General features: G+C 41.9%; 1 protein-coding gene and 1 long non-coding RNA gene across 7 annotated transcripts in view; one reads left to right on the top strand and one right to left on the bottom strand.

Annotated features, from left to right (window-relative positions):
• CCDC126 (coiled-coil domain containing 126) overlaps positions 1–25,692 on the top strand; it is an 83,039-nt gene extending 57,347 nt beyond the window's left edge. For 2 of the 6 annotated variants that reach the window (XM_051852827.2, XM_008261531.4), the window contains exons 2-4: positions 2,069–2,186; positions 10,149–10,522; positions 23,905–25,692. In XM_051852827.2, the coding sequence (XP_051708787.1) occupies positions 10,285–10,522; positions 23,905–24,089 (423 nt within the window). In that variant the 5' untranslated portion in view covers positions 2,069–2,186; positions 10,149–10,284 and the 3' untranslated portion in view covers positions 24,090–25,692. Of the gene's footprint in view, positions 1–2,068; positions 2,187–3,826; positions 3,976–4,145; positions 4,299–7,631; positions 7,720–10,148; positions 10,523–23,904 lie in introns of those variants that run through there. The other 4 variants (XM_070059654.1, XM_070059655.1, XM_070059653.1 and 1 more) reach the window with 4 other exon arrangements.
• LOC138845858 (uncharacterized) lies at positions 6,755–7,510 on the bottom strand. Its single transcript, XR_011383077.1, has 2 exons — positions 7,395–7,510; positions 6,755–7,305 (listed from the first exon to the last, which is right to left on the bottom strand). It is a non-coding gene; the product is annotated as an uncharacterized lncRNA (long non-coding RNA).
• Positions 25,693–27,004: the final 1,312 nt, after the last annotated feature.

The following is a 27,004-nucleotide window of genomic DNA, read 5'->3' as shown; positions in this document are numbered from 1 at the left end:
CTTTGAGCAGCACTTCTGCCCAAAGATCTTGTAAAATGGAGTGGAGACAATGAGACCGGTAATAAGTATAAAAATGTAGAGAAAAGTTTACTCATGTCTGTTTTCTATTTTTGTGTTCCTTAACAAGGAATATTTTGGAGCCTGAAAAGATTGTATTTAAAAATTGGTTATAATAAGTTTTTGTTTTTGTTTGTTTGTTTTAGATTTATTTATCTGAAAAGCAGAGATACAGAGAGGCAGAGGCGAGAGAAGGAGAGAGGTCTTCCATCCGCTGGTTCACTCCCCAGATGGCCGAAATGGCTGGATCTGCTTCACTCCCTAGATGGCCGAAATGGCTGGAGCTGAGCCGATCCAAAGCCAGGAGCTGGGAGCTTCTTCCGGGTCTCCCATGTGGGTACAGGGGCCCAAGGCTTTGGGCCATCTTCCACTGCTTTCCAGGCCATAGCAGAGAGCTGAATCAGAAGTGGAACAGCCGGCAACCATATGGGATGCCAGCACTGCAGGTGGTGGCTTTACCTGCTAGGCCACAGCGCCGGCCCCAGTAACAGTTTTAATTTAATGCACTGGCAGGTTGATACCTAGATTATTTTTGTCCATGCTTCCTTCTCCCACTGCCCTCTTTATATTAGGAAATGCCAGTAGCACTGTGTTTTTCTGTGAGAAGACCGCTGTATGGCATCACAGCTGTTCCTGTTACCACACAGTGAGCTGCCGTTCTCATAAGGAAGGGGAACATGAAGTTTTTCTTTGCTTGTGGGTTTCTTTCTGTTCATTTTGGGCAGTTTCTGCAGCCCAGGTCATTCCATGCCGGGGCTGGGGACTTCTCATTCTCCTGTGTTTGTGCTGTGGAGAACAGGAGTACGGAATTTACTGCCTGCGCCCAGGATTCTGGTCAGGAAACAATTCTCCAGGCTCTTGTTGGAAGTAAATTGGAACCAGACTGTGCATTTCCTCTCCTTTGTCAAATCAACTACCACTTCCTCTGAGAGCTTCCTTGACCCCAGCGAAGGGTCACCTGCTGTTTTTCCTCACAGCACTTTTGTCAGGAGCTGAAAGTATCTTTTTTCTTTGCTTGCATATTGTCCTGGTGAGACTAGAGCAGTCTCTGGAAGAACATGACCCTGTCTGGCTGGCTGGCTGGCTTCACCTTTCACACTTTCAGTTCCTGGCACATAGTGGGTGCTTTCATAAATACCGTGAATAGACGAATGAACGTATGGCAGAATAAGTCCGGCTCTTTTGTGCCTGAATGAAGCTGCAGGTGGTGAGGTTGTGTTTCAGCCTGGGCTCGCGTGCACTTCTGGAAATGCCTCTGCCCGCGGGAGACCCTGTGTTTATCTCTGTTTTGCTTCGTTTCTTTTTCTGTTCTTGTTTTTGCCTTAAAAAAAAAAACACTAAAATAGTTTGAACTTTGTAATCTTTTGGTTTATGTGAGTAAAGCATATTTGGAATTTTAATTGGCCAACTTGGTAATTTAATTTAATAAGTAGGGTTTTAGCATCATTTCCCTAGACTGCCATGGCTTTTTTTGTTTTATATATATATTAATTTTTATTCTTTTACATTTTTTTTAAGTTTTGTTTGAAATGCAGTGGCAGGGGTGGGGGTCAGAGGCGTGCAGAGAGATAACATGGAGCTATCTTCCATCGGCTGGTTCAGGAGTATGGAACTCAGTCCAGGTCTCCCACTTGGATGGCAGGGGCCCAAGTACTTGAGCCATCACCTGCTGCCTCCCAGGGTGTGTATCAGTAGGAAAGTATATTGGAAGCTGGAGAGTTGGGACTTGAACCTGCCACTCATAAGGGTTGCCAGCATCCCCAGCAGTGACTTGACTGCTGTAGTACATCTCTACCTCGCGGTTATGTTTTGTTTTGTTTTCTTTCTTTTTTTTTTTTTTTTTAAGGAAAAAGGAACCAAAGTTCATTTACTATTATAAATCATCATTTACAAATACAGTCTTTCTAGTGGAGGTAAGGCAGGTAGTGTGGTATTTAGAGAAAAACAATGAGTCAGGACCTGAGTTCTGGAGCTGCGCAGGCTTTGTTACTAACTGGTTGTCTCCTTTTAGGTAAGACACCTGCTCTGACTTGAGTTTCCTCATCTGAAATGTGAGGGACTGTCAGGCACTTTGCGACGGCTGCTGATGGCTCACCAGGCTCTGTGGCGCTTATGGCCTTGTTCTTAAGGTATGTTCTCTTTGCTCTGAAGGGACCTGGGGCTTAATCAGGGAGACAAGGCTCGCCCACAGGATTGGACAATGCGATGTCTAACATCATTTGGTACAAAGGACTGTGCTGTGGGAAGTAGAAGCTGACTGATGAAGCCATAATAAGGCAGTGAGAGTTTGAAAGCCTTCCAGCTGAGGGGACATTTTAGCAGGTTTGTCACGTAGTCTCCTTGGAGGCTACTTGGAAGGTGAACTGTCTTAAATATGCTGCTGTGTTGTCTTTTAGGGTTGAGTGACTCTTCAGTGACTTAATACCAATGAAATATTTCTTACTATTCAAAATCCTGAGTAGAAACTTTTCCAGGTCAGCATGCTCTTTTAGAGCTGTTATTGATAGAATGAGAGGATGTCAGGAAGCAAGCTGAGTAAATAAAAATACAGAAATGTATGGTTTAATTGCTACTGGACTGTGAGGCAGAAAGAGACTGGGTTGACTGGGGGAAGTGTTTTTGTAATTAATGAGAAATCGATTTGGTCTTTGGGGACTGGATTATGGAGGCCCATGAGAGCTAATCAGAAGAGTTTTATTTGGGTCTGTTAAAACATCTCACGTTGGGGCTGGCGTTGTAGTGTAGTGAGTCAAGCTACCTCCTGCAGTGCCAGCATCCCATAAGGGCACTGGTTTGAATCCTGACTGCTCCACTTCTGATCCAGCTCCCTGCTAATGGCCTGGGAAAAGCAGCAGACGATGGCCCAAGTGCTTGGGCCCCTGCCATCCACATAGGAGACCCGGATGAAGCTCCTGGCTACTGGCCATGTTGGGAATGAGCCAGCAGATAGAAGATTCTTTCTCTGTAGCTCTGATTTTCAAATAAATAAATACATCTTTAAAAACAAAACAAATTCTCACATTAACGGGGGTTATTTGAATTGTCGAGAATTAGTAGTATTATTGCTGAGTGCCTGACACTGATATTAATGTTCATATTATTGAGTAGTATGAGATGTCATTTAATCTTCACCTCTATTAGGCAAGTATTTTGGTCTCCATTAAGTACTTGTAAGTGAGGACATCAGGGCACAGGGTGATAGAATAACTTGCTCAAGTTTTAAAGATAACGTATGTCATTTCGTATGAAGAATGAGAGAGTACCTTGAGGCTGCCGGGGGTGATAAGAATGGCAGTGCTACCCTTTGAGCTAAGAACTAAAGGATGGGAAGAGACAAGACTCAGGAGGAGCATTCCACATTATATTGCAGCCCTAAGGTCAGGAAGAACTTTGTGTTTTGCCTGGTGTGGCTACGGTGTAGTGAGCAAGAGAGAAGAGGTGTGAGATTAGCACAGAGTGGAAGTGAGATGATGGCAAGCCTTGTGGGCTGTGATAAAAAGTTTGGATGTTATTCTGAGTGCAGTGGGCAACTGTCAGAGGGTTTTAAAGCAGGAGAACAATACGATTTTGTGTGTGTGTGTGTGTATGTGTGTGTGTAGTAAAACAATCGCAAAATTTACCGTTTTCTTTTTGAAAAAAGATTTTTGTATTTATTTGAAAGGTGGAATTAGAGCGAGCTCCCAGATGGCCTCAATGTCCAGGGCTGGGCCAGGCTGAAGCCAGGAACCTGGAGTCCAAGTACTTGGGCCGTCTTCTACTGTTTTCGCAGGTGTTATCAGGGAGCTGGATCTGAAGTGGAACAGCCGGGACTTGAACTTGCAGACATATGGGATGCCAGGTTCACAGGGAGCAGCTTAACCCACCCATGCCACAACACCAGCTCCTGAACCATCTTTAAGTGTATAGTTCAGCAGTAACGTTAAGTACATGCCAGTGTTGTGTATCTGTCACTACCACGTATCTCCAGAACTTTTTTTCATCATCCCAACATGAGATTCTGCGCCCATGAAATCATAAGTCCATTCTCCCCTCCTCTTAGCCCCTGACAACCACCTTTCCACTTTCTGTCTCTGGTTTTGCTTTTCTAGATGATCCATGTGAGTGGAGTCATACAATAATAGGTCTCTTGTGACTGGCTTATTTCACTTTGCATATGTCTCCTGGGTTCATCCATGTTGCTGAGTGGATCAGATCATCTCTTTTATGTTATGGATATCACTCTTTATGGATGTGTATATGCTGTGAGTAACGCTTCAGTGAATACTGACGTACAACACCCCTCTGAGTCCCTGCTTTCCATTCGTTTGTGTAAATGCCCAGAAGTGAAGTTCTGGATTAGAAGGTAATTTTGTGCTTAACTCTTTGAGGAGTCCCATACTGTTTTCCTCAGCAGCTGCACCTGTTTGTGTTCCCACCAGCAGTGGAGAAGAGTTTCAGTTTCTTCACATGCTTGCCAACACTTGCTTTGTTTTTAGTAGTCTTCCTCATGGATGTGAAATGGTATAGTGACTTTAATTTGCATGTCCCTAATGAGTAGTGATGTTGAGCATTTTTTTAATGTCAGAATATCTATTTCAATTGACTTTTTTAAAAAGATTTTTTAACGATTTAAAAGATTTTTTTATTTTTTTTTAAAGTCCCACAGGGGCTGGGACTAGGTTAGGCTGAAGCCAGGAACCTGGAACTCCATTCGGGTCTCCCACATGGGTAGTAGGCCCCCAGCACTTGGGCCATCTTCTGCTGCTTTCCCAGGTGTATTAGCAGGGAGTTGGATTGGAAGCAGAGCAGCTGGGGCTCAAACTGGTGCTCCAGTATGGGGTGAGCAGCTTAACCGGCAGCATCCCAGGGCTGGCCCTCGGACGTTTGTTTTTAAGAGTATTTTCACTGCTTTGAGGAGAGTGAATTGAAGGAGTTTGGAGAGTAGACTGGGAAGTCACCTGAGTAGCAGCTGTTGAAGTCAAGTTGGAGTGATGGTGCTCTCCAGATTCTTCACTTTGTTTATTTATTAAGATTTATTCACCTATTTGAAAGTCGGAGTTACATAGAGAGAGGAGAGAGAGAGAGAGATCCTCCATCTGCTGGTCCACTCCCCAGTTGGCTGCAATGACCGGAGCTACACCGATCCGAAGCCAGGAGCCAGGAGTTTCCTCTGGCCCTCCACATGGGTGCAGGGGCCGAGGGACCTGGACCATCCTCCACTGCCCTCCCAGGCCACAGCGGAGAGCCAGATCAGAAGCAGAGCAGCCAGGACACAAACCAGCACCCATATGGGATGCCGGCACCACAGGCGGCAGCTTTACCCACTAAGCCACAGTACTGGCCCCAAATTCTTCACTTTAATTCATCCTCCTTTATGCCTTATAGACTCCTTTTGTGTTTCCCATAGTTGGATGAGAACTTTCCCCTAGGAATCCTGAAAGTATTCAGTAATTAATGATGAGGGTTTTATTTTTTGCCTTAAAAACTCTAGAGTTGTTATGGTGAATTTGAGGTTTTGTTGATTATTTTTTAAGTGATTAGTAGACAATGTAATGGTCTAGAAGTTAAGATTAAAAGTTGTAGTCAGTTTTGATGGAGAGGGACTCTATAATAAGGACTATGCTGGGGCCAGGGTTGTGACTTAACTAGGTAAAGCCGCTGCCTGAGATGCCATCATCCACTATGGATGTAGGTTCGAGTCCCAATTTCTCCACTTCTGATCCAAATCCCTGCTAACACACCTGGGAAATCAGCAAGAGATGGCCCAAGTGCTTGGGCCCCTGCCACCCATGTGGGAAACCTGGATGAAACTCCTGGCTCCTGGCTTGGGCCTGGCTTAGCCCTGGCAGTCATAGCCACCTGGGGAGTGAACCAGCAGATGGAAGAACTCTCTCTCTCTCTCTCCCTCCCTCCCTCCCTCCGTCTCTCTCTCTCTCTCTCCTCCCTTCTACCCTCCCTCCCTCACTTCCTCTCTCTCCCTCCCTCTCTCTCTCTCTCTCTCTCTCTCTCTCTCTTTCTCTCTCTCTCTTTCTCTGTGTGTGTGTGTGTGAGATCTTAGTTACTTCTCCTGGCCTTGCTTGGAATTGCTTGTGGAAATGAACTGTTAGAACAGTTTGCAGGCCTTCTTGGGTTGCACCACGGAATTCTCCTGGGCTTTTGAACTGCTCAGCCCTTTGTCAGGCACCAGCTGGCTTTGTGCCATTGTTTAACTTGGAGAGGGCCCAGGGGTGTACTTTCTTCCATACCCACTTTATCCTTGCTGTCCTTTTGGAATTCCTTGCTGTAGAAGTGGGATTAAGTGCTCCTGACTTCTATCTCTTTGCTGTTCCCAAAAGCAAACCTGTCTCTGTCTCTCTCTCTCTCTTTTATAAAGATGTATTTATTTGTTTGAAAGGTAGAGTTACAGAGAGGCAGAGACAGATGCGGAGAGATTTTTCATCCACTGGTTCACTCCCCAAATGACCACAACCGCCGGAGCTGGGCTGATCCAAAGCCAGTAGCCAGGAGCTTCTTCCGGGTCTGCCACGCAGGTGCAGGTGCAGGTGCAGGTGCAGGTGCAGGTGCAGGGGCCCAAGGCCTTGGGCCTTCTTCAACTGCTTTCCCAGGCCATTGCAGAAAGCTGGATGGGAAGTGGAGCAGCTGGGACTCAGGCCAGGGCATTAACCTGCTGCTTTGCCTCAGTTTTCTCACCTATTAAGAGATAGCATATTATTAGCATGGGATTGTAAGGATAAAATGAGTTAATGTACATAGGTGCTCACAGTATCTTCTGTACAGACAATGATTGTGGCAATGGTGGTTGGCTGTCCTATAAATGAAGTACCTGTAAGAAAAAGAGGGCAGATTTGGTGCCGCTCACACGGGGTACCATAAAAAGTAGAAGTTCAGAAGGAGAAGAAAGGTCAGAGGAAGGGTGGGGGATCACCGCTCTTACCCAGAGAATGCAGGAGTGGCTGGTTTGGGCAAGATGCCAGTTCTTCACTCCCGCCTCACACAGGGCACCAAAATGTTAAAAAAAAAGAGGCATGGAACAGAGAAGAGACAGAATACAAACTCAAAGCCAGACTGAATTTATTCAGAGAAAATAAATCTACAGAGGTCGACGAACTGCCATCATGTTCACAGACTGCACACGTGGCAGAGGCCCCGACCCCAGCAGGCTGGGCCTTCTTATGTCTTAGCTGGGCTAGGGGTGGGGGGTGGGGGGCAGTAGGTGGAGATGAGCTTCTCCATACTGGTTCTTCAAGTTTGGGCCACCTGCTTCCAAACCTGAGGAAGAATGCAGGGGGTGGGGTAGGGAACAGTACAGGATGTGAGACTGAACTGGTCTTTTGAAAGAAGGCAGGGGTTACAAGCACCTAAGATGGCTGAGGCTTGTGTTCTTGTTCCATCAGTAGCTTCTTCACCCCTGGTTTTAAGGTTCTTCCTTTTGGTCTTGGAAGTACACAAATACACACAGTATTAGAAATATGAATATATATGGTATTAGAACTTTCTAAGCTGTCGTTTTAACCTTTATCTGCCAAAATACTTTGGATTCTGTGACCTCTATTCTCCAGTGATGTCACTTTGCTGGCTTTGTTGTCATGCCAACCTTATAACCAAGCCAGTTGTGACTGCTTCAGGACAGTCCCAGCTGATCCTTCTTCCTCTGGGTGCTGGGATAGGTGGTACAACATACAGGTCGTACTTGAGATGGAGGGGCCAGTAAAGATATATGAAGGAAGAATAAATTTAAATATGTAAAAAAAAAAGCTATAAAAAGTTTTGCTTGGAAATCTAGAATTCCATTTTCTGAACTCAAATTGCGTGTAGACTTTCAGGGAAAATGTGTTAGGGAGTGGGCATTCAGTCTAGCAGTTAGGATGCCAGCATCCTAACATCAGAGGTCTGGGTTTATCTCCTGGCTCTGCCTCTTGACTCCTGACTCCAGCTTCCTGCTGGTGCAGATCCTGGGAGGCAGTGTGTGATGGTTCAGATAGTTGGATTCCTGCCTTCCTAATGGGAGACCTGGATTGTGTTCCTCCTGGTTCCTGCCCTGGCTGAACCTTGGATGTTGCAGAAATTTGGAGGCGAGAGAGTGTGAACCAGCAGATAGGGGCTTGTTTCTAGCTCCATCTCTCAAATAGCCAAAATTAAAAAGAAAAAGAAAATATATTAGGATATGCTTACCTGATTTTGCTAATACATCAAAATTTAGTAATCTAATATGGATATTTATTAATGGTATTGTTTGCTTAAAGAACTTAAAGAACTAAAAGGGTTTATTCTGTATATGATAACTAAGGAAATAAGCAAATCTAGAAGGAAATTTGAGGAGTTAATTGCTAGTTTTTAATGCAACTATTCTGTTACAGTAAATAATATACCCAGCTAATGGTTTCTTCATACTAATCATGAGGTTTGGTAGAATATGTATACTTCAACAACAGTGTGTGAGTGATGTTCAAATCTCAGAGCCCCAGCATTTAGTAGAGGTGCATCAGGGACTGGGGAGTAGCTGGACAACAGAGTGGGAGTTTTCTTTTTCTTTTTCTTTTTTTTTAAGATTTATTTATTTTATCTAAAAGTCGGAGTTACACAGAGAGAGAGAGAGAGGTCTTCCATCTGATGGTTCACTCCCCAGTTGGCCACAAAGGCTGGCGCTGCACTGATCTGAAACCAGGAGCCAGGAGCTTCTTCCGGGTTTCCCACGTGGGTACAGGGCCCAAGGACTTGGCCATCTTCTACTGCTTTCCCAGGCCATAGCAGAGAGCTGGATCTGAAGTGGAGCAGCCAGATCTGGAACTGGCACCCATATATGGGATGCCAGCACTGCGGGCGGTGGCTTTACCCACTACACCACAGTGCTGGCCCCTGAATTGTTACCTTTATGCTGCACTATTTTCAGTCATGTCCTCTGCCTCTGAAATAAATAAAAATTAAGAAGAGAAAGAATTTCGCTTTGTTTGATGTAATCAAAGAATGTTCTTTACTGGGCACTTTGATTCATAGACATGATCTCTCTTCAGCTCTTTCTAGATTCCATAATTATCATTTTTATCTTTTTAAAATTTTTTGAAGTTTAATTTTTCAGTTTTCCCCTGAATTATACAGATATATAACTTTGTAATTTAAAATACAGAATTATAAATTTGGAAATACAGAAAAATATTCTAACCTCTTCAATTGTCATTGAATTATAACTGTTCATGTATATGTGGCATACTTTATAAGATAAAAACTTAGAGATTATAACCTATTTTTTGTCTTAGGTTAAACCATAAAGTTACCTCATTCCCAGTAGTAGTAGCTTTTAATGACATTTTCAAATGTTGACACAGACCATCTGTATTATACTAATTCTTTGTTTGTTTCTAAGATGTTATTTTATTTATTTGAAAGGCATAGTAACAGAGATATATCTTTCATCCACTGGTTCACTCCCCAAAATCTTGCAACAGCTGAGGCTGGGCCAGGCCAAAGGCAGGAATGAGGAACTCTGTCCTGGTCTCCCACATGGGTGGCAGGGACCCAACTACATTGACCATCTTCCACTGTCTTCCCAAGTGCATTAGGAGGGAGCTGGATGTGAAGTAGAGCAGCTGGGGCTCTAACAGGGGAGGGATGCTGTTGTCTCAAGTGCTGGCTTAATCGGCTACAACATTGGCCCCTATAGTAACTCCTCCTGGCATTCTCATTTTCCAAAATGTTTCATCTTTCCTCATGTCTAACTTTCATTTTGAGGAGGAGGAAGAATAGCTCCTCGGCATTTAAATTGGTGATGTGACTTGTATTTGAATAGACTCGGATCTCCTTTGTCCATGGTTTTAGTTAGAAATAATGAGAAGAAATCATTTAGAGTTTTTTTGACAATGGTGGCATTTTTTTCAGATATTTTTTATAAATTGACATTTATTTCTAGCTTAAATTTTGAAGAGATATATAAATGAAACTGAGAAAAGACCAGAAACTAATAAAAGATGAATCAGTAAGTCAATTTTTTCTTGGTGGAGGAGAAGATTGTCAAAGAAGATGATATAATTCCAAATCAAAAATACAGAATTTTTTTCTTTACCCTTGTCTGTTCTGTCTGTGATGTAGGTTGAGAGTAATTGCCTTTTTCTTCTCAGTTTTACAGAGTTAATAGAGTGGAGACAACCTTGCTGAAGATGAAGAATATACAATATTAGAGGAAATTTTTTTCTTCTTTCTTTCCTTTTTCTTGTCTTCAGTTCCCACTTTTCAATCAAGTCTGTTTCATCAGAAATGTTTTTTACAATCTCAAGGAAAAACATGTCCCAGAAATTAAGTTTACTGTTACTGATATTTGGACTCATTTGGGGCTTGATGCTGCTGCACTATACTTTTCAACAGCCCAGACCTCAGAGCAGTGTCAAGTTACGTGAGCAAATACTAGACTTGAGCAAGAGATACGTTAAAGCTCTGGCAGAAGAAAATAAGAACGTGGTGGATGTCGAGAATGGTGCTTCCATGGCAGGATATGGTAAGACAACTGTGGAGTGGTTCTGGTCCACTCTTCAGCCTTTCCCATGTAAATGTAGTCTTGTGGAATTGAACTCATTCCTTTTTGCATAGTAATTTTAAAAAGTAATTTTGTTGACTTCTTATTGTAAGAATTTTCAAATGCACTGAACAATAAAAATAATATGATTAAACACTCATATTCATCACCCAGATTTTACATTTATTAAAATTTTATAACATATTTTCTGTTTGAAGGATATTTAAAGTAAATTATAGAAGCTGTGATTTTCTTTAGTTAGATAGCTCCTTAAACATATCAAAATCTTTAAAAATGACCTTTTTTGGTATAATACAGTAGTGACCATTATCATACCTAGGTTCTATTTGAATTTCCCTGATTGTCCCAAAACAGTCATCATTGTAGGGCATCTGTTAATTCCCAAGAAGTAGGATTTGCCTGGATCTCCAGTGTTTATTGCTATTCTCCCTTTTATGTTCTGGGTTCTGCTGTGTTTGAAGTCCCTTACGCATGCCATGTTCTCCCTTTAAGACTTCAAAGAAAAATAAAACAGATAAAATTGGTTCTTTCTGGAACTGCATGTGTACATGAGTGTATGTATATTTTTATTTCAATGCTTATTCAATGAAAGGTTACACATCATCAATCAAAATGTATGGATTCTTACCATTAAAAGGGCAGTTCTTGCACTCCCAGCAGTCTTCAGAGTCCTGTTCCTCACAGCAGCCCATTTTGAAGTCTTTCCTCTCATTTGCTTGATTATTATGCATCTAAATTAAAATGCTCCATGAGCTACTTCTTGATTTTGTCCTTAGAGGCATTCTCTGTTAATTTCCCACTGTGCAGTAAGGATTAGCTCCCTTTTTCACCCAAAAATGGATTCTGCTTATCTCCTGGCTGCCTTGGCACATGCAGGTCCCTCTTGTCCTGACATTTTCCCTTCATAATTTTGGTTAGAATAATATTCAGTATGTGCAATATCATCATTAGGTTAAAAGTGTTCATTACTGAGCCATGGAATATATTCTGCTTACTTTTCCTTTCCTGTACAGTTGAATTTTTTCCCCTGGAGTTAATATGTATCAATATTTATCTGTGTAGTTTTCTACCCCATCTCTCCACAGTTATTTAAATATCCTCTCAGTATATTTAGACAAATTAAGTATTTCATGACTTTCTCTCTTTTTAAAGATTATTTATTTGAAAGTCATAGTTACAGAGAGAGAGAGAGGTCTTCAGTTCATTGGTTCATTCTTCAGATGGCCACAACAGCCTGGGTTGGGCCAGGTCAAAACCAGGAAATTCATCTAGATCTTAAACTTAGATTTACCCAGAGAGAGAAAAAAGTCAGTCTTCCATCCATTTGTTTACTCTCCAGATGGGTACAGTGGCCTATTAGGCCAGGCCAAAGCCAGCAACTTCATTCCGGGTCTTATACTTGACTTGGGTGGCAGGGTCCCAAGTACTTGGGCCATCTTCCATTGCTTTTCCATTAGCCATTAGCATGGATACTGGATTGGAAGTGTAACAGCTGGGACTTGAACTGGTGTCCATATGGGATGCCAGTATCACAGGCAATGACTTTACCCACTGCGCCACAGCGCCGGCCCAGACTTTCCCTGTCTTAAAGATGCTTTCCCAGGGGCTTCTGATTGACTCTATTGTAGACCCTTTGCTTTTTAGGTTTGCAGCAGTGAATTGTAGATTTCACTGTACTACCATCCTGGGGATTCCTGTGTGTTTTCTTGTGTTAAATTCAGTTTCCTAGAATTAAAAAAAAAAAAAAAAAAAATTCCCTAGAATTCTGTAGCTTCTTCATTGGTTACCTACTGAAGTTAGGGGAATAGATCTTCTGGTAGGTTCTGAGAAAGGTGAAAATGAGTTTTAAGTCCCTGTATATTTGAAAAGATGTTTTTTCAAAAAATTATTAAAGATTTACTTATTTATTTGAAAGAGAGAGAGAGAGAGATCTTCCATCTGCTGGTTCATTCCCCAGGTGGCTGCAGCTGTGGGGGCTGGGAGCTGGGGGCTGGCAGGGACATTTCCATAGATGTGTGTTGACTGCTTACAGTGACTTCTGATATCAGACAAGACTGCCCTCACTTTGGGCAACGGCCTCGATTTTGGACATTTCATTCTCACTTCCACGTAGCTGGCTGTTCGCGTGGAGGTTCTAAATACCCCTCGTGTTTAATAATTTCCTAGAACAACTGCCGGAATTCACAGAAAGTATGCAGTTATATTACATGCAGCATAAGAGTGTTGTCTGAACCAGCCACAGAGAGACACAGGTAAGGTCAGATCTGGTGGGGTCCCAAGTGCAGTTTCCACTGACCTGTCCCTGCGAAGACAGGACACACAACTCTCCTGGGACATTGAGGCACATCAGTATATGACCATATGCAGAGGACTGCCAACCAGGGAAATTCCCTCAAATTCCAGTGTGCAGGGTTTTTTGTTGTTGTTGTTTTTTGTTTTGTTTTGTTTTGTTTCGTCTTTGTTTTGGGGTTTTGCAGTATAAGCACAGTTGATGGAATTACTGGCCACTCTGTCTCCAGCCCTCCTCCCCTCCCTAGAGGTTGCCTGAAAATCCCCAAGTCTCTGATCACATTGGTCTTTCTGGCATGGCCAGCCCCCATCCTGAGTCATCTCAGTAGCATAAAAATATCTAGGGCCTTTTCATTAATACAGACTGCAGGTGTGGTCCCGGGGCTTGCCATGACCAACAAAACCACTTATCAGTTAGGAAATGCCAAGCATTTGGCGATGCCTCCCGGGGGCCAGAGACAAAGACTAGGCAAATGCTGATTTCACAATACAGTATTCCCCCTTTACCTGCAGCTTTGTTGTCCACTTTGATTTACTAGTAGTCAACTGTAGGCCAAAAATATTAAATGGAGGATTCCAGAAATATAAGTTCATAAGTTTAAATGCCACAGTGTTCCGAGTAGCATGATGGATCTCACTGTCCTGCTGTGTTCTGCTCAGGATGTCTCTCATCCCTTTGTCCAGTATATCTGTTGTAGGAATGTGCTTCCCAGTTTTTATTCCAGGCTCTTGCCCCATATGAGGTAAGAATTCAAAGCAGAGACATATGCGAAGTGTAGTGATGAGGGCAAGGTTTATTTAAAGTGAGAGAGTGAGTATACACTCGGGCGTGAGTGTGGGTAACCCCATGAAGAGAGATACTGGCTGTTAGAGGGCCAAAGAGAAAGAGAGGGCTGCCCACAAGGAGAGAGCATGAAAGAAGGCCCAAAAGGGCCACCCCTGTGTCCAGCGGTCCTCTTTATGTGGTAGGGGGTGGAGCCTTAATCGAATACACAGATGAGGTGCTTCATGGTATCTCCACCTGGAGCTCAGCTGACGCAGGCTCATCACAACGCCTTCTCCCTGCTATGGGAGGAGACCTGGGTGCCTCTTGGGAAAGTGGGTGTACTGAATTGGCATGCAAGGAGGTGGCATTAAGATGCAAGGTTAGAGACAGAAAGTGTAGAAAAGTCTTCCACCTCATTTTTCCCTAACTTCCTGCCTACTCTGTTCCCTATATCATATCTGTGCTGTATGTGCTACTCGCCTGACGGTTGTTCATAGCTGTCCCAGTTGTGAAAGCGACAGTCCTAGAACGGAATTGCTTGTGGCCAAGGCACACTGACTTGGCCCTAAAACACAAGAGGAGTGAGTGATGCTGGTAATTTAGATTTGCCAAAGAGAAGCCAAAATTGCTTCCTGTAGGTGAAAAGGTGAGGATTCTTAACTTAAGAAGAGAAAAACATTGAGTCTGTAAAGATCATACTGTGCCTAACTTACAAATTAAACTTCATCAGAAGTATGTATACGTAATTCAAAACAGTATCGGCTTGCTACTATCTGTGGCTTCAGGCGTCTCCTGGGGGTCTTGGAACCTGTACCCCATGGACAAGGGGAAACTGTCATATCACTGGATTTTATTTTTTGGAGGTTATCTCCAAAATTTGGATATTTAGATCTTTCCTTGTGAGCTGGCCAGAGACCCTGGAGAAGTCCATACTTTGCTGGCAAGTGTGGAGTGTGGACCACTAAGTGTCTGGGTCCTGAGAGACAGGGAAAAGGCTAGGTGAGGAGGCTTGGTCTCAGGACCATTTTTCAGTGTGGTACCAGATCCTTAACTGCTTTATGCCCTTCGAGAATTAGACCTCAGATTTTCTGCAGTGGGGAAGCTTTTGGCGGGTGTCCAGAATTTAGGAATAAAATTGCTTCCTAGATTCCTGTTTTTAATGTGAGTTCCTCCTGTATCTCCATTTTCAGTAGTATGTGGTATAAAGTTCTTGTTTTGTTTTTTGGATTTTCTTACTTGAGATTCAGCCTTTTCAAAAAAGTCTGCTATAAATCAGTCACCATTCATCCATCCATTTTTCAGCTTCTGAAGTTTTGCTGTAATTATCTCTTTTCTTACTACCTTTGGTCTCACAATTTATGAGACAGCAAGAGAGAGAGAGAACTTCACTGTTTTGCTGGGGTATCCAGAGTCACCATAGGTTAAATGCCTGTGCGCAATTGATCTTCTTCTTCTTCTTCTTCTTTTTTTTTTTTTTTTTAAGATTTATTTATCTGAAAGAGTTACAGAGTGAAGTGGAGACAAAGAGAGGTCTTCCGTCTGCTGGTTCACCTGCCAAATGGCTGCAATGGCCGGAGCTAGGCCAATTCAAAGCCAGGAACCAGGAGCTTCTTCTGGGTCTCCCTCGTGGGTGCAGGGGCCCAAGTAGAAACTGCCTTCCCAGGCCACAAGCAGAGAGCTGAATCGGAAGTGGAACAGCTGGGACTTGAACCGGTGCCCATATGGGATGCCAGTGCTGCAGGCCAGGGCTTTAACCTGCTGTACCACAGCGCCAGCCCCTCAATTGATCTTTACCTGAGAATGTTCTGGATACTTTTTGCTTCTGCATCTTATGGTTTTCGTGAAGTGATGGGGACTGATCTGCATCAGCTCTTAAGGGTCAAATTTAGATGATTACAGATGAAAGAGTGAGTGTAAACTGAGATGAAGGTACAATATAGTTACAAATACAGAAATTCTATTGTTTTGCATTCAGTTTAGTCCAAGGACACTGACAGAAACAATGAAGAAGTGGATTCTTAAAGAAGAAATACTTGAAGGGCCAGCGCTATGGTGTAGTGGATAAAGCTGCCTGTTGCCGGCGCCGTGGCTCAATAGGCTAATCCTCCACCTTGCGGCGCCAGCACTCCGGGTTCTAGTCCCGGTCGGGCGCCGGATTCTGTCCCAGTTGCCCCTCTTCCAGGCCAGCTCTCTGCTATGGCCAGGGAGTGCAGTGGAGGATGGCCCAGGTGCTTGGGCCCTGCACCCCATGGGAGACCAGGAAAAGCACCTGGATCCTGGCTCCTGCCATCGGATCAGCGCGGTGCGCCGGCTGCAGCGGCGGCCATTGGAGGGTGAACCACCGGCAAAGGAAGACCTTTCTCTCTCTGTCTCTCTCTCTCACTGTCCACTCTGCCTGTCAAAAATTAAAAAAAAAAAAAAAAAAAAAAAAAAAAAAAAAAGCTGCCTGTTGTGCCAGCATCCCCTATGGGCATCAGTTCAACTCTCGGCTGCTCCTCTTCTGATCCAGCTCTCTGCTATGGCCTGGGAAGGCACTAGAAGATGGCCCAAGTCCTTGGGATCCTACACCCACGTGGGAGACCTGGAAGAAGCTCCTGGCTCCTGGCTCCTGGCTTTGGATCGGCTCAGCTCTGGCCATTGTGACCATTTGGGGAGTGAACCAGTGGATGAAAGATCTCTCTGTAACTCTTTCAAATAAATAAAAATAAATCATTTTTTAAGTGAAAATCAGACCTACCCACACATGCTGTTTTTTTTAATATTTATTTATTTATTTGAAAGAGTTACAGAGAGGAAGAGACAGAGGGAGAAATAGAGATCTTCCATCTGCTGGTTCACTCCCCAAATGGCCCCAAGGGCCAGAGCTGGGTCAATCCAAAGCCAGGAGCCAGGAGATTCTTCCGGGTCTCCCATGTGGGTGCTGGGGCCCAAGGACTTGGGCCATCTTCTGATGCGTTCCCAGGCAATAGCAGAGAGCTGGATTGGAAGTGGAGCAGCCAGGACTCGAACCCATATGGGATGCCAGCATTGCAGGCTGGGGCTTTAACCTGCTGTACCATGGTGCCAGCCCCCACACAGGCTATTTTAAGAATTGTGTTTCGAAACTTATATATGGTGGAGATATTTCTGTGTCAATTATAGTGCATCATTTAATGGCCCATGGTACTTAAGCAATTCACTGAAACTTTTTATATTTCTGATTATAAAAATGTTTATTGTAAGTATTCAAATGTTATAAAATATGTAGCACAGATAATTAAGAGTAGAGCAGAGAGTACTTCTGTAATTTGGTAGGGAACATACTTTTTTAGGGCTAAATAGTAAACATTTTTGACTTTGTTGATTATAGGATATCTTCTGTAATCAATGGACACAGCTATCTTCCAATAAAACTTTATTTACAAAGAGGCAGCTAATCAGCTAGTTTGCTAACATGTGTGTATATGCATATACCAACATACTGCTTTATTTAAAAAAAGGGACTGTATTAAGTATACTGGTTTCTAACTTATTTTTCATTTAATGTGAGTGTATTTCCATGCTATTAAGTATACTTGTAGTAGCTTATTCTTTTTAGCAATTTGTTTCATTTGATGAATATGCCTTTCTTTCACTTATTGTCTGATGATGAATTTGATGCTAGTCTTTTAATGTTTACTCCGTGCTGCAGTGTGGTTGAGTGTGTGTATGCATGTGAGAGAGATGAGGGTTCTTCGAAAAGTTTGTTGAAAGTGGAATTAAAATGCATTTATTTTTTTCCCAAAAATTTTTAACAAGTTTTTTGCAGTTTTTTCATAATAAGAATTATCCACAGGCCAGCGCCATGGCTCAATAGGCTAATCCTCTGCCTGTAGCGCTGGCAACCTGGGTTCTAGTCCCGGTCGGGGCGCCGGATTCTGTCCCGGTTGCCCCTCTTCCAGGCCAGCTCTCTGCTGTGGCCCGGGAGTGCAGTGGAGGATGGCCCAAGTGCTTGGGCCCTGCACCCCATGGGAGACCAGGAGAAGCACCTGGCTCCTGCCATCGGATCAGTGCGGTGCGCCGCCTGCAGCGGCCAGTGGGGTGAACCAACGGCAAAAGGAAGACCTTTCTCTCTGTCTGTCTCTCTCTCACTGTCCACTCTGCCTGTCAAAAAAAAATAATAATAATTTACCACAGACTTTTTGAGATACCCTCATCTGTGTCAGTGTAGGTGAGTGCATTTCATGTTTTTGTGATTCTGTCACAGGAGAGACAAAGGTGGAACTTTTGGGTCAAGGATATATATAAATTAAGTGAAATTTAATAGTATTTGTCAGATTGCCCTACAGAATGCATCCATCCATTTACATTCCTCTTTTTAAAAATTATTTTAGTTTTTTAGTTAAAAGGTATAGAGACAGAGGTCTTCCCATTCACTCTCCAAATGTCCTCAGTAGTTGGGAACCTAGAGTACAATCTGGGTTTCCTGTGTAGGTTCAATGTAAGCAATTCTCGGAAAATGTTATTTTTTGTATTTGTAATATATACTTGAGCCATAACTGCTGTATCCCAGGGTGTGCATTAGCAGAAAGCTGGGATTGGAAGCAGAGCCAGGACTCGAACTCAGGTGCCCTGGGATGGGATGCAGGTGTCTTCACTGTTGAGCCACGCTCCTGGCCCTGTCCTGCCGCCACTTTACATTCCTGCCACTTTCTCACCATGGGAAGGTGCCAGGGAAATTTTGAGCACATAGTGCATTCATTAGAAAAGAGGAAAAAATCTCAGATCTAAAATGGAAGTTCCTACCTTGAGAACATAGAAAATGAAACCCAAAGCCAGCAGAAAGAGGGAACTCTTAAAGAGCAGAAATCAGTGAAACAGAAAACAGAGAAAACCAGGGACACAAATAGCTTGTCCTTTGAAAGGGTAAAAAGAATTGACAAACTTCTCACCAGAATGAAAAAAATACAAATTGCCAATACTGGGGATGAAAAAGCAGACCCAAAGGTACGGGAGATACTACAGACAGTGGTACACATATAAATCTGGTAACCTAGGTGAAATCAATCAGTTCATCAAAAAACAAACTCCCACACTTCACCCAATATGAAATTGATAATTTGAATAGTCCTATAACAGGGAGATAGAATTTGTAGTTAAAAAAATCCTCCCTGTACCCCCACACCCAAATCTCCAGGTCCAGATGGTTTTGCTGAAGAACTCTATCAGAAGTTTAAAAGAGAATTAACATAGTACTCTGCAATCGTTTCCAGAAAATAAGAGAAGAAAGAATACTTCCTAGTTCATTTTACGAAGCTGGTATTACTTTAAAAAAAAAAAAAAAAGGTTTATTTATTTATTTGAAAGGCAGAGTTACAGAGAGGCAGAGAAAGAAAGAGAAGTCTTCCATCCATCTGCTGGTTCACTCCCCAAATGGCCCCACTGGGCCAATCTGAAGCCAAGAACCAGGAGCTTTTTCCTGATCTCTCACGGGACTTGAACTGGCGCCCATATGGGATGCCAGCCCTGCAGGCGGCAGCTTTACCTGCTATGCCACAGCACTGGCCCCTAGTATTACTCTTAAAACTAAGATAATATAAGAAATAAATGCTACAGATTGATCTCCTTTTTGAATACAGATGTTAAAAACCTTAAGAAAATTTTGACAGCACCGTTGTTACAGTAACCATATAGTTGTTTCTCATTCGTCCCGATTTTTCCTTTAATTGTTCTCCTTAATCCAGTAATTTTGCCTTAATGTCTTAATAATTCATGTCTCACCTCAGCTTGGTGTCACACTTCTGGTTTTGTTTTTTTTTTAAAGATTGATCTATTTTATTTGAAAGAGTTACATAGAGAGAAGGAGAGGCAGAGAGAGAGAGAAAGAGAAGACCTCTAAACCTCTTGGGGTTTTAGTTTCATTTGATGTTAATGTGCTGGCAACCCCCCACCACACACCCACTCTTCTATGCAGGCTTATCTGGCCAAGGTTGCTACTTCTTATATAAAAGGAGCTGACTGCAGGAATGAACAGAAATTCAATATGTATATTTTAGTCTTACTGTTGAAGGATTTAAAAACATATATAATTCTCTTGTTTCAAATATTTTATTACAACTCGAGTGAATTATTGGTCTTTTATCATGAAAAATTTCTAAAAAATGTTATGATAAACATCATATATCCGTCATCTAGATTCACAATTTAGTAACATTTTTTAAAAACTGCTTTAACATTTTTAAAACATCGTTAAAAATTTGAGTGGGGTCCATGCTGTGGAGTAACGGTTAACTCGCGGCCTGCAGTGCCAGCATCCCATATGGGCTGCTCTGCTTGTGATCCAGCTCCCTGAGAATGCACCTGGGAAGGAGCTGAAGATGGCGCAAGTGCGTGGGCCCTTGCCACCTACACGGGAGACCCGGACAAAGCTCCTGGCTCCTGACTTCCGCCTGGCCGTTGTGACCATTTGGAGAGAGAACCAGCAGATGGACAACCTCTCTCCCAATCTCTCTGTAACCCTGCCTTTCAAATAAATAAAAAATAAATCTTAAAAAAAAAGTATTTGTTTAAAAAACTTTTTTAAAGAGTGACATCCCATCTACTGATTCATTCCCCCAGTATCTGCAATGACTGTGAGTGGGTTAGGCTGAGGTGCAAAGCCTCGAGCTGAATCCAGGTCTCCTATGTGGGTGTCACTTGAGCCATCACAGCTACTCTCCAGGGTCTGCATTAGCAGGAGGCTGGAGTTAAGAGCCAGAGCTGGGTACTGAACCCAAGCACTCCAATATGAGACACATGGGCATCTTAATCCATGTGCCACAGTAAAGGCCTGCCCTTGCCAGCATTGTTTTTCCTATACCGGTTGACTGGTCGTTATGCAAAATGCTTGGGAACAGAAATATTTTGGATTTTGAAATATTTGCCTATACATTAGATATCTTGGGGGTATGGGACCCAAATCTCAACATGAAATTCATTTATATGTCATAGATACTTTGTACACATAGCCAGAAGGTAATTTTGTACATTTTTAGTGCACCAGCATTTTGACTGCAACCCATCACATGAAGTAATGAGTAGAATTCCCAGCATGTGCTGTCATGTTGATACTCAGAAAGTCTTTGATTTGGGCTTTTTGGATTAAGGGTGCTAAACTTGCAGTTACTTTGTCTTTATATACATATATACAAACACTGCTGTGTGTGTGTGTGTGTGTGTGTGTGTGTGTGTGTGTGTGTGTGAATATCATTTGAAAGAAATTGTGAGTGTCAGAGTTCATCCTTGGAATGCTTCTTTCTAAAGCATTTTTCCTGTACATTGTTTTCCTTGCATAGTCCCACTGCACCAGAATATTTGGGTGCTCATGAGAGCCACTGCTTGCGTGGTTTGACTTCCTCCACAGTTTATCCCTCATTATATTACATTCATGTTGTTAACTGAAATAATCCATCTTTTGAGAGGATCAAAGGTGAGAGATTATTCCAAAACCAAAGTGAGGGCATAAGCCTGGCACAGTCTGTATTGGGTGCTTCACAGCCTTCTGTTTGTCACAGGTTTGTGTGTGTGTTTTTTGTTGTTGTTGTTGTTTTTTTTTTTTTTTTTTTGACAGGCAGAGTGGACAGTGAGAGAGAGAGACAGAGACAAAGGTCTTCCTTTGCCGTTGGTTCACCCTCCAATGGCCTCCGTGGCCGGTGCGCTGCAGGCGGCACATCGCGCTGATCCGAAGGCAGGAGCCAGGTGCTTCTCCTGGTCTCCCATGCGGGTGCAGGGCCCAAGTACTTGGGCCATCCTCTACTGCACTCCCGGGCCACAGCAGAGAGCTGGCCTGGAAGAGGGACAACCGGGACAGAATCTGGCGCCCCAACCAGGACTAGAACCCGGTGTGCCGGCGCCGCTAGGCGGAGGATTAGCCTATTGAGCCATGGCACCGGCTTGTCACAGGTTTTATACTTTTCTTTTTTTAACTTTATTTATTTGCATGCATCTCATATATACTTTTCTTACAGGGCTGGTAAAACATTGATTCAGGGCAAACAAGACAGATGTGTGCTATGGTTATCAGTCATATTAAAAATCAAAGAAGGACACCTGGTATAGTTAGAGATTTCGTTATTAAGCTGGTGTGCTGCTGTTATTTATAGGCAGGGAGAGGCGAACAGTGGGGTTCTTGGTCATTCAGATGATGAAGCGGTTAACCATTTTTCCTTTAGTGGCCCTACACTTATTTACTCCTAAAGGGCAGATGTTTCCTTTCCTGGGTCACAGTTCAAGTTTGTTGAAAGGTCAGGCTGAATCCGTGGAGTGGACTTCAGGATGTCTTCTCAGCAGGAGGAGCGTCCCGGTTGACTTAGGCCTCTGTAGTCACCTTTTCCATTCTGAAGTACACAGTATTTTTCTGTTTTGTTTTTGATAAACATATTGTAATTATCCTCTACCACTATCCACCATCACTACTCTCTCTGCTATGTTTTTATTTACATAAAAAATTTTTGGAACAAAATTTGCCATTTAACCATTTAAAAGTATACAATTTATTGGTATTAATAACATTTTGCAATGTTGTATAAGCATTACTGTGTTTTGCCAAAACTTTGCATCACTCCAAACAAGAAACTGTAACTATTAAGCAATAACTTTTTTAAAAAATTTAAAATATATATATATATATATATATATATATATATATAGCTGGGTTAGCCAAACAATAACTGTTCCTCCCCGTGCCCTTGTTAAGCCCTCATCTATTTTCTGTCTCTATAAATGTGTCTGTTTTAGTTACTCGATGTCAGTAGTATCATACAGTGTTTGACCTATTGTGTCTGACTTACTTCACTTTGCATACTGTCTTCAAGGTTCTTCCATATTATAGCTTGGATCTGAACATCATTTCTCTTTATGGCTGAATACTACTCCATTGTATATGTACAGAACATTTTATTTATCTCTTCATCTCTGTCGATGGGCACTTGGGTTGTTTCCAGCTTTTGGCTATTTTGAATAAAGCTGCAGTGACAATTGGTGTAGTATCTCTGAGTCTTTGCTTTCATTTTTGGATATACAGCTTGGAGTGGACTTCCTGGGTTGTATGTAATTCTGTATTCCACATCTGAAAGAACTGCTAAACTGTAAACAGTAGCACCATCTTATTCCCGCCAGTAATATGTGAGGTTTTCAATGTTTCCATATCCTGCTATTTTCCCCATTTGATTATAACATCCTATAATGAGTGGTCTCATTTGCTGGTAGTATTTGGTGTCTTTTCTTTTGCATGTTGCCTATTTGCATATCTTCTTTGGAGAAATATCTTTTCAAGCCCTTTGTCCATTTTAAAAATTAGATGATCATTGTTTAAAAAGATTGTTTTGTTTTGAATTGAATGAGATCTAGATAGTAGGTCTTTATCTGATATAGAATGTGCAAGTATTTTCTTCCATTCTTTAGGTTTTCTTTTTATTTTCTTGATACTATCCATTGATGACTAGAAGTTTTTATTTTTTATGAAGTCTGATTTATCCTTTTTCTTTGATTGCTCCTGCTTTTCTGAGTAACAGAAGTTACCTGAGTTAACAGGATCATCAGCAAGTTTATCTGTTGTTAGATGATTTTTCTTCAGGTGATCATAAGTTAGGGCTTGTATTACTCTTTTAGTCCAAGATTTAAAAAAAAAAAAACACTAATTATAACTATTGAATGCTTGCTATGTTTGAAGTGCTTTAGGGAAACAGGAAAAAAGAGAATTGTATGGAAAAAATGCTAGGAATTTCATTCTTGCCAGGTAGATACCACTGAAGCCTCTTAGCCTTCCAGAGGGATTAGAAGAGACAGCCTGTCCCATCATTTCTCTGCAGAGTTTTCCGTCAGAACTGCCACTGGTACTTCTGCACTGGCTGGGTTCCTGGCATTTGCCCTGTTTCTGGGATCTCCCCACACTTCATTCTGTGAAGCTGTCAGGTTTCTTGTTTCTGCATTTCGTTAAATCTCTTCTTAGCTCATCTAGCTTTTTATACAGTATTCTTTACAAACTGCTTAAGAAACTAGGTAAATGGATTCCATACATAGGGACTGCTATTTTGAACCAGAGTATAAATGTGTTCTACTGCACTTGGAAAGCGAGAATTTCTCCCACATCTGCAACTCTGAAATTTCCTTTTGGAAATCTGATTAAAGTCATCAGTCCTTTTCTGCGTGTGGACGCGCCCAGCGCTCGCGCGGATTTTCTCTCAGATGACCCACTCATCATCTGCCTCCCCACCCCCAATTATAAAAGCGCAAATATTGAGTACCCTGTCAGTGTTTAATACAATGTACTCTGACTCCCCCCCGCCCCCAGCGGATCTGAAAAGAACAATTGCTGTCCTGCTGGATGACATTCTGCAACGCTTGGTGAAGCTGGAGAACAAAGTTGACTATATTGTTGTGAACGGCTCAGCAACCAACACGACGAATGGTGCTGGTGGGAATTTAGTGCCAGTCACCACCAATAAAAGGATCAATGCATCGGGCAGCGTGAGATAGCACTTGAAGATTCCGTGTGCTGCTCCATCCACTGTGGGCTGTATCCTGTCGCAGAAAAGCTTTGTAATCGCTGGTAGCACAGAGTAAGACTTGACAATTAAAAGCTCTACGTGTTTCTAAGGAACATGCTGGATTCATGGAACTCTAATTCTGTATATAAAGTTTTCAGTGTTGTTAGTTTGCTTTCAGGCAAGTCTCTTCAATGCTGTATTATATCCCTAGAGGGAATTTGACAACATGGTTGATGTAGGAAGCAGATAGGTGATCTTTGTATAAATCTTGTTTTTGAGATCAAACAGAGACAAAAACACTGAAAGACATGGATTTATTTCTGTAAAATATTTATTTAAGTATATGACATGTGTTTCAGACCAGTTGAGAATATGGTTATTGACTCATTCTGTCATTTGTTAATAGATGTAACAGACTAAGGCTATTAGAACACGTGCTTACGTCTAGTACTGTATTTTGTTACTTAGATTATGAGCAGAAAAAGGAAATATAATGTTGAAAAGGTTTTGAAATCATGACCCAAAGAATGTCTTCACTTGCACTATCCTTCAAAATAATGGAAGTTACTTAATGTATATTTTAAAAAATTACATTTGCAAGATTATAATCTTGTAAAGGGTAGCAGCCACTGTCCGAAGAGTATTAGTATTCTAAAAGTTGGGGCAATTTAATAACATTAATACAGCAATCTAATCTCATACTTAAAGTTTTCTTACTTAACATTGTGAAGAATAAGAGATATTTTTATGATGAGATTATAAATAACTAAAATATTCATGATTTTTCATATTCATGAATGTTAACTGAAAAGTTTAACTCCTTGAGTATCTGTGCTGTCAGGAAAGCACATTTCCATATTTGGGTACATTTTGCTTTCATTCTGTTGGTTGGGGAGGAGGGCACTGAGATTTTAGGGAGACCAGGACTCTTAGGACTTGATCAAAACGTATATAATAAAAGTATTTGTACTCCATTAAAGTGCTCGGGAAATGTTAATATTATACAAGAGTGTCCAGCTTTATGAAATTTTGGATATGTATTACAGGTCCATTAGATAACTCATTTTATACAATGACCACTTAAAATAATTAAGAACATTTAAACTATAAATTGTGAAGATTAACTGTCTTTTCAGGAAAACAGCTACTGTATATAGCACAAGAAATCCTAATCTTGGGTAATTCCAGTATAGAACACTCTATTTAAAATTTCCTTTAGCAAATTTAATTGCCATATGGTGCCCTATATTTCATAGTATTTATTCTCTATAAAAACTGCATAAGTGCAGCTAGCTTCTAGATTTAGACTATATTGAATTTAGTTTTGGATATTGTTCATTATTATAATGTGCTACCAAATGTAGTAGCAATAATTACAATATTTTATTAAAATAGCTATGAGAAAATATTGTTTCATGAAAGATGGTTTTCCAAACTGTCTTCTCTGTACTCAACCTTTATGTGAAGAAATCAATTATGTACTGTTGCCAGTAAAGTTCAGAGTAATTGTTGAGTCTCTCTATTAGATGTTTTTATTTTTTTGTTTTTGTTTTCAGGGATCAAATAAAAATATATTATTTGTATTCAAAAAATGTGTTTTTCTTTTATGATATTTATACATTTAATAAATGATAAATGATGAAAAGTAGTAATAAGGTAATTGTGAGTTATGTTTCATTAACTCCAGGTGACTTTTTCAAGAGTGATGTTGAAGGTGCTGTGGATTGGATGTGATTAGTGTGCTCAACTCTTGTTGAGAACTGGTCAGGCCTTTAAGGGATTAGGTGGTGAAGAGCCATTGCTGCAGAGGTAACTAGGTTACCTCCTGTGAGAATGAGCTCTGGCTCCTGTGGGACTGGATTAGTTGCTGTGGGAGCAGGTTGTAACCGAACAAGACTGCCCCTCGTGTTCTGTCTCTCCCACACCACCCACCGCCCTTTCACTCTCCTGCCATCTTAGGACACACACAGCCCTTGCTGTGTGGCCCCGATCTTGGACGTCCAGCCTCCAAACTGTACACCAATTGTCTTGTCTTTGTAGGTTACCCAGATTCAGATGTTTTTGTTTTGTTTTGTTTTGTTTTTGTTTTTTTGTAGCAGATGCAAACAGACTCAGGTTTCCAGCATGCCTGTCCTTTGATGTCTAGCCCGGGATAGGAGAGTAGGGTAATCTTAGTTGGGACAGTAAAACAGAGAGTATCATTAACAAGTCTAAAAACTTTCAAATACTATCAGAGTAATTTTTGGATTTACTTCACTCTACTGATTAAAAATAATTTAAATTTAAATAAATTTAATTTAGTTTGGGGATAGCTTAGGTCTCGCTAGTGTTTAAGAAACATGCGCTTGGCTGTGGAGATGGGGAAACTGTTGAGGCCCAGGTGCGGTCTTTCATGGACCATCTTCTTTCAAATGTTCAGAATCTGCCTCGTCTAATTATGTCCCAGGAGCCTCTGATTTGCAGATTGGGTTTAAGTGTGAGCATTTTATTTTTAATCAACACTGATAGCTATCAATATACAATGATATAATGAAACAGATTAATTTTTTGTTTCATAACTGAAAACCCTGATAGGTAGAGTTACAGACAGAGAAAGGGAGAGACAGAAAGGTCTTCCATCCACTGGTTCACTCCTCAAATGGCTGCAAACAGCTGAGGCTGGGCTGATCCGGAGCTAGGAGCCAGGAGCTTCTTCCGGGTCTCCCAGAAGAGTACAGGGGCCCAAGTACTTAGGTCATCCTCTGCTGCTTTCTCAGGCCACTGCAGAGAGCTGGATCGGAAGAGGAACAGCTGGAACTAGAACTGGCACCCAGATGGGATGCTAGTGCTGTAGGTGGAGGCCTAGCCCACTATGCCACAGCACCGGCCCCCAAAAGCCCTGATTCTTTTTTTTTTTTTTTTTTT

This window comes from Oryctolagus cuniculus, chromosome 16, assembly GCF_964237555.1.
Source record: "Oryctolagus cuniculus chromosome 16, mOryCun1.1, whole genome shotgun sequence".
In the NCBI taxonomy this organism is placed as follows: domain Eukaryota; kingdom Metazoa; phylum Chordata; class Mammalia; order Lagomorpha; family Leporidae; genus Oryctolagus; species Oryctolagus cuniculus.
Note: the sequence above shows the minus strand (reverse complement) of the source record. Positions and strands in the feature narration are given on the sequence as shown.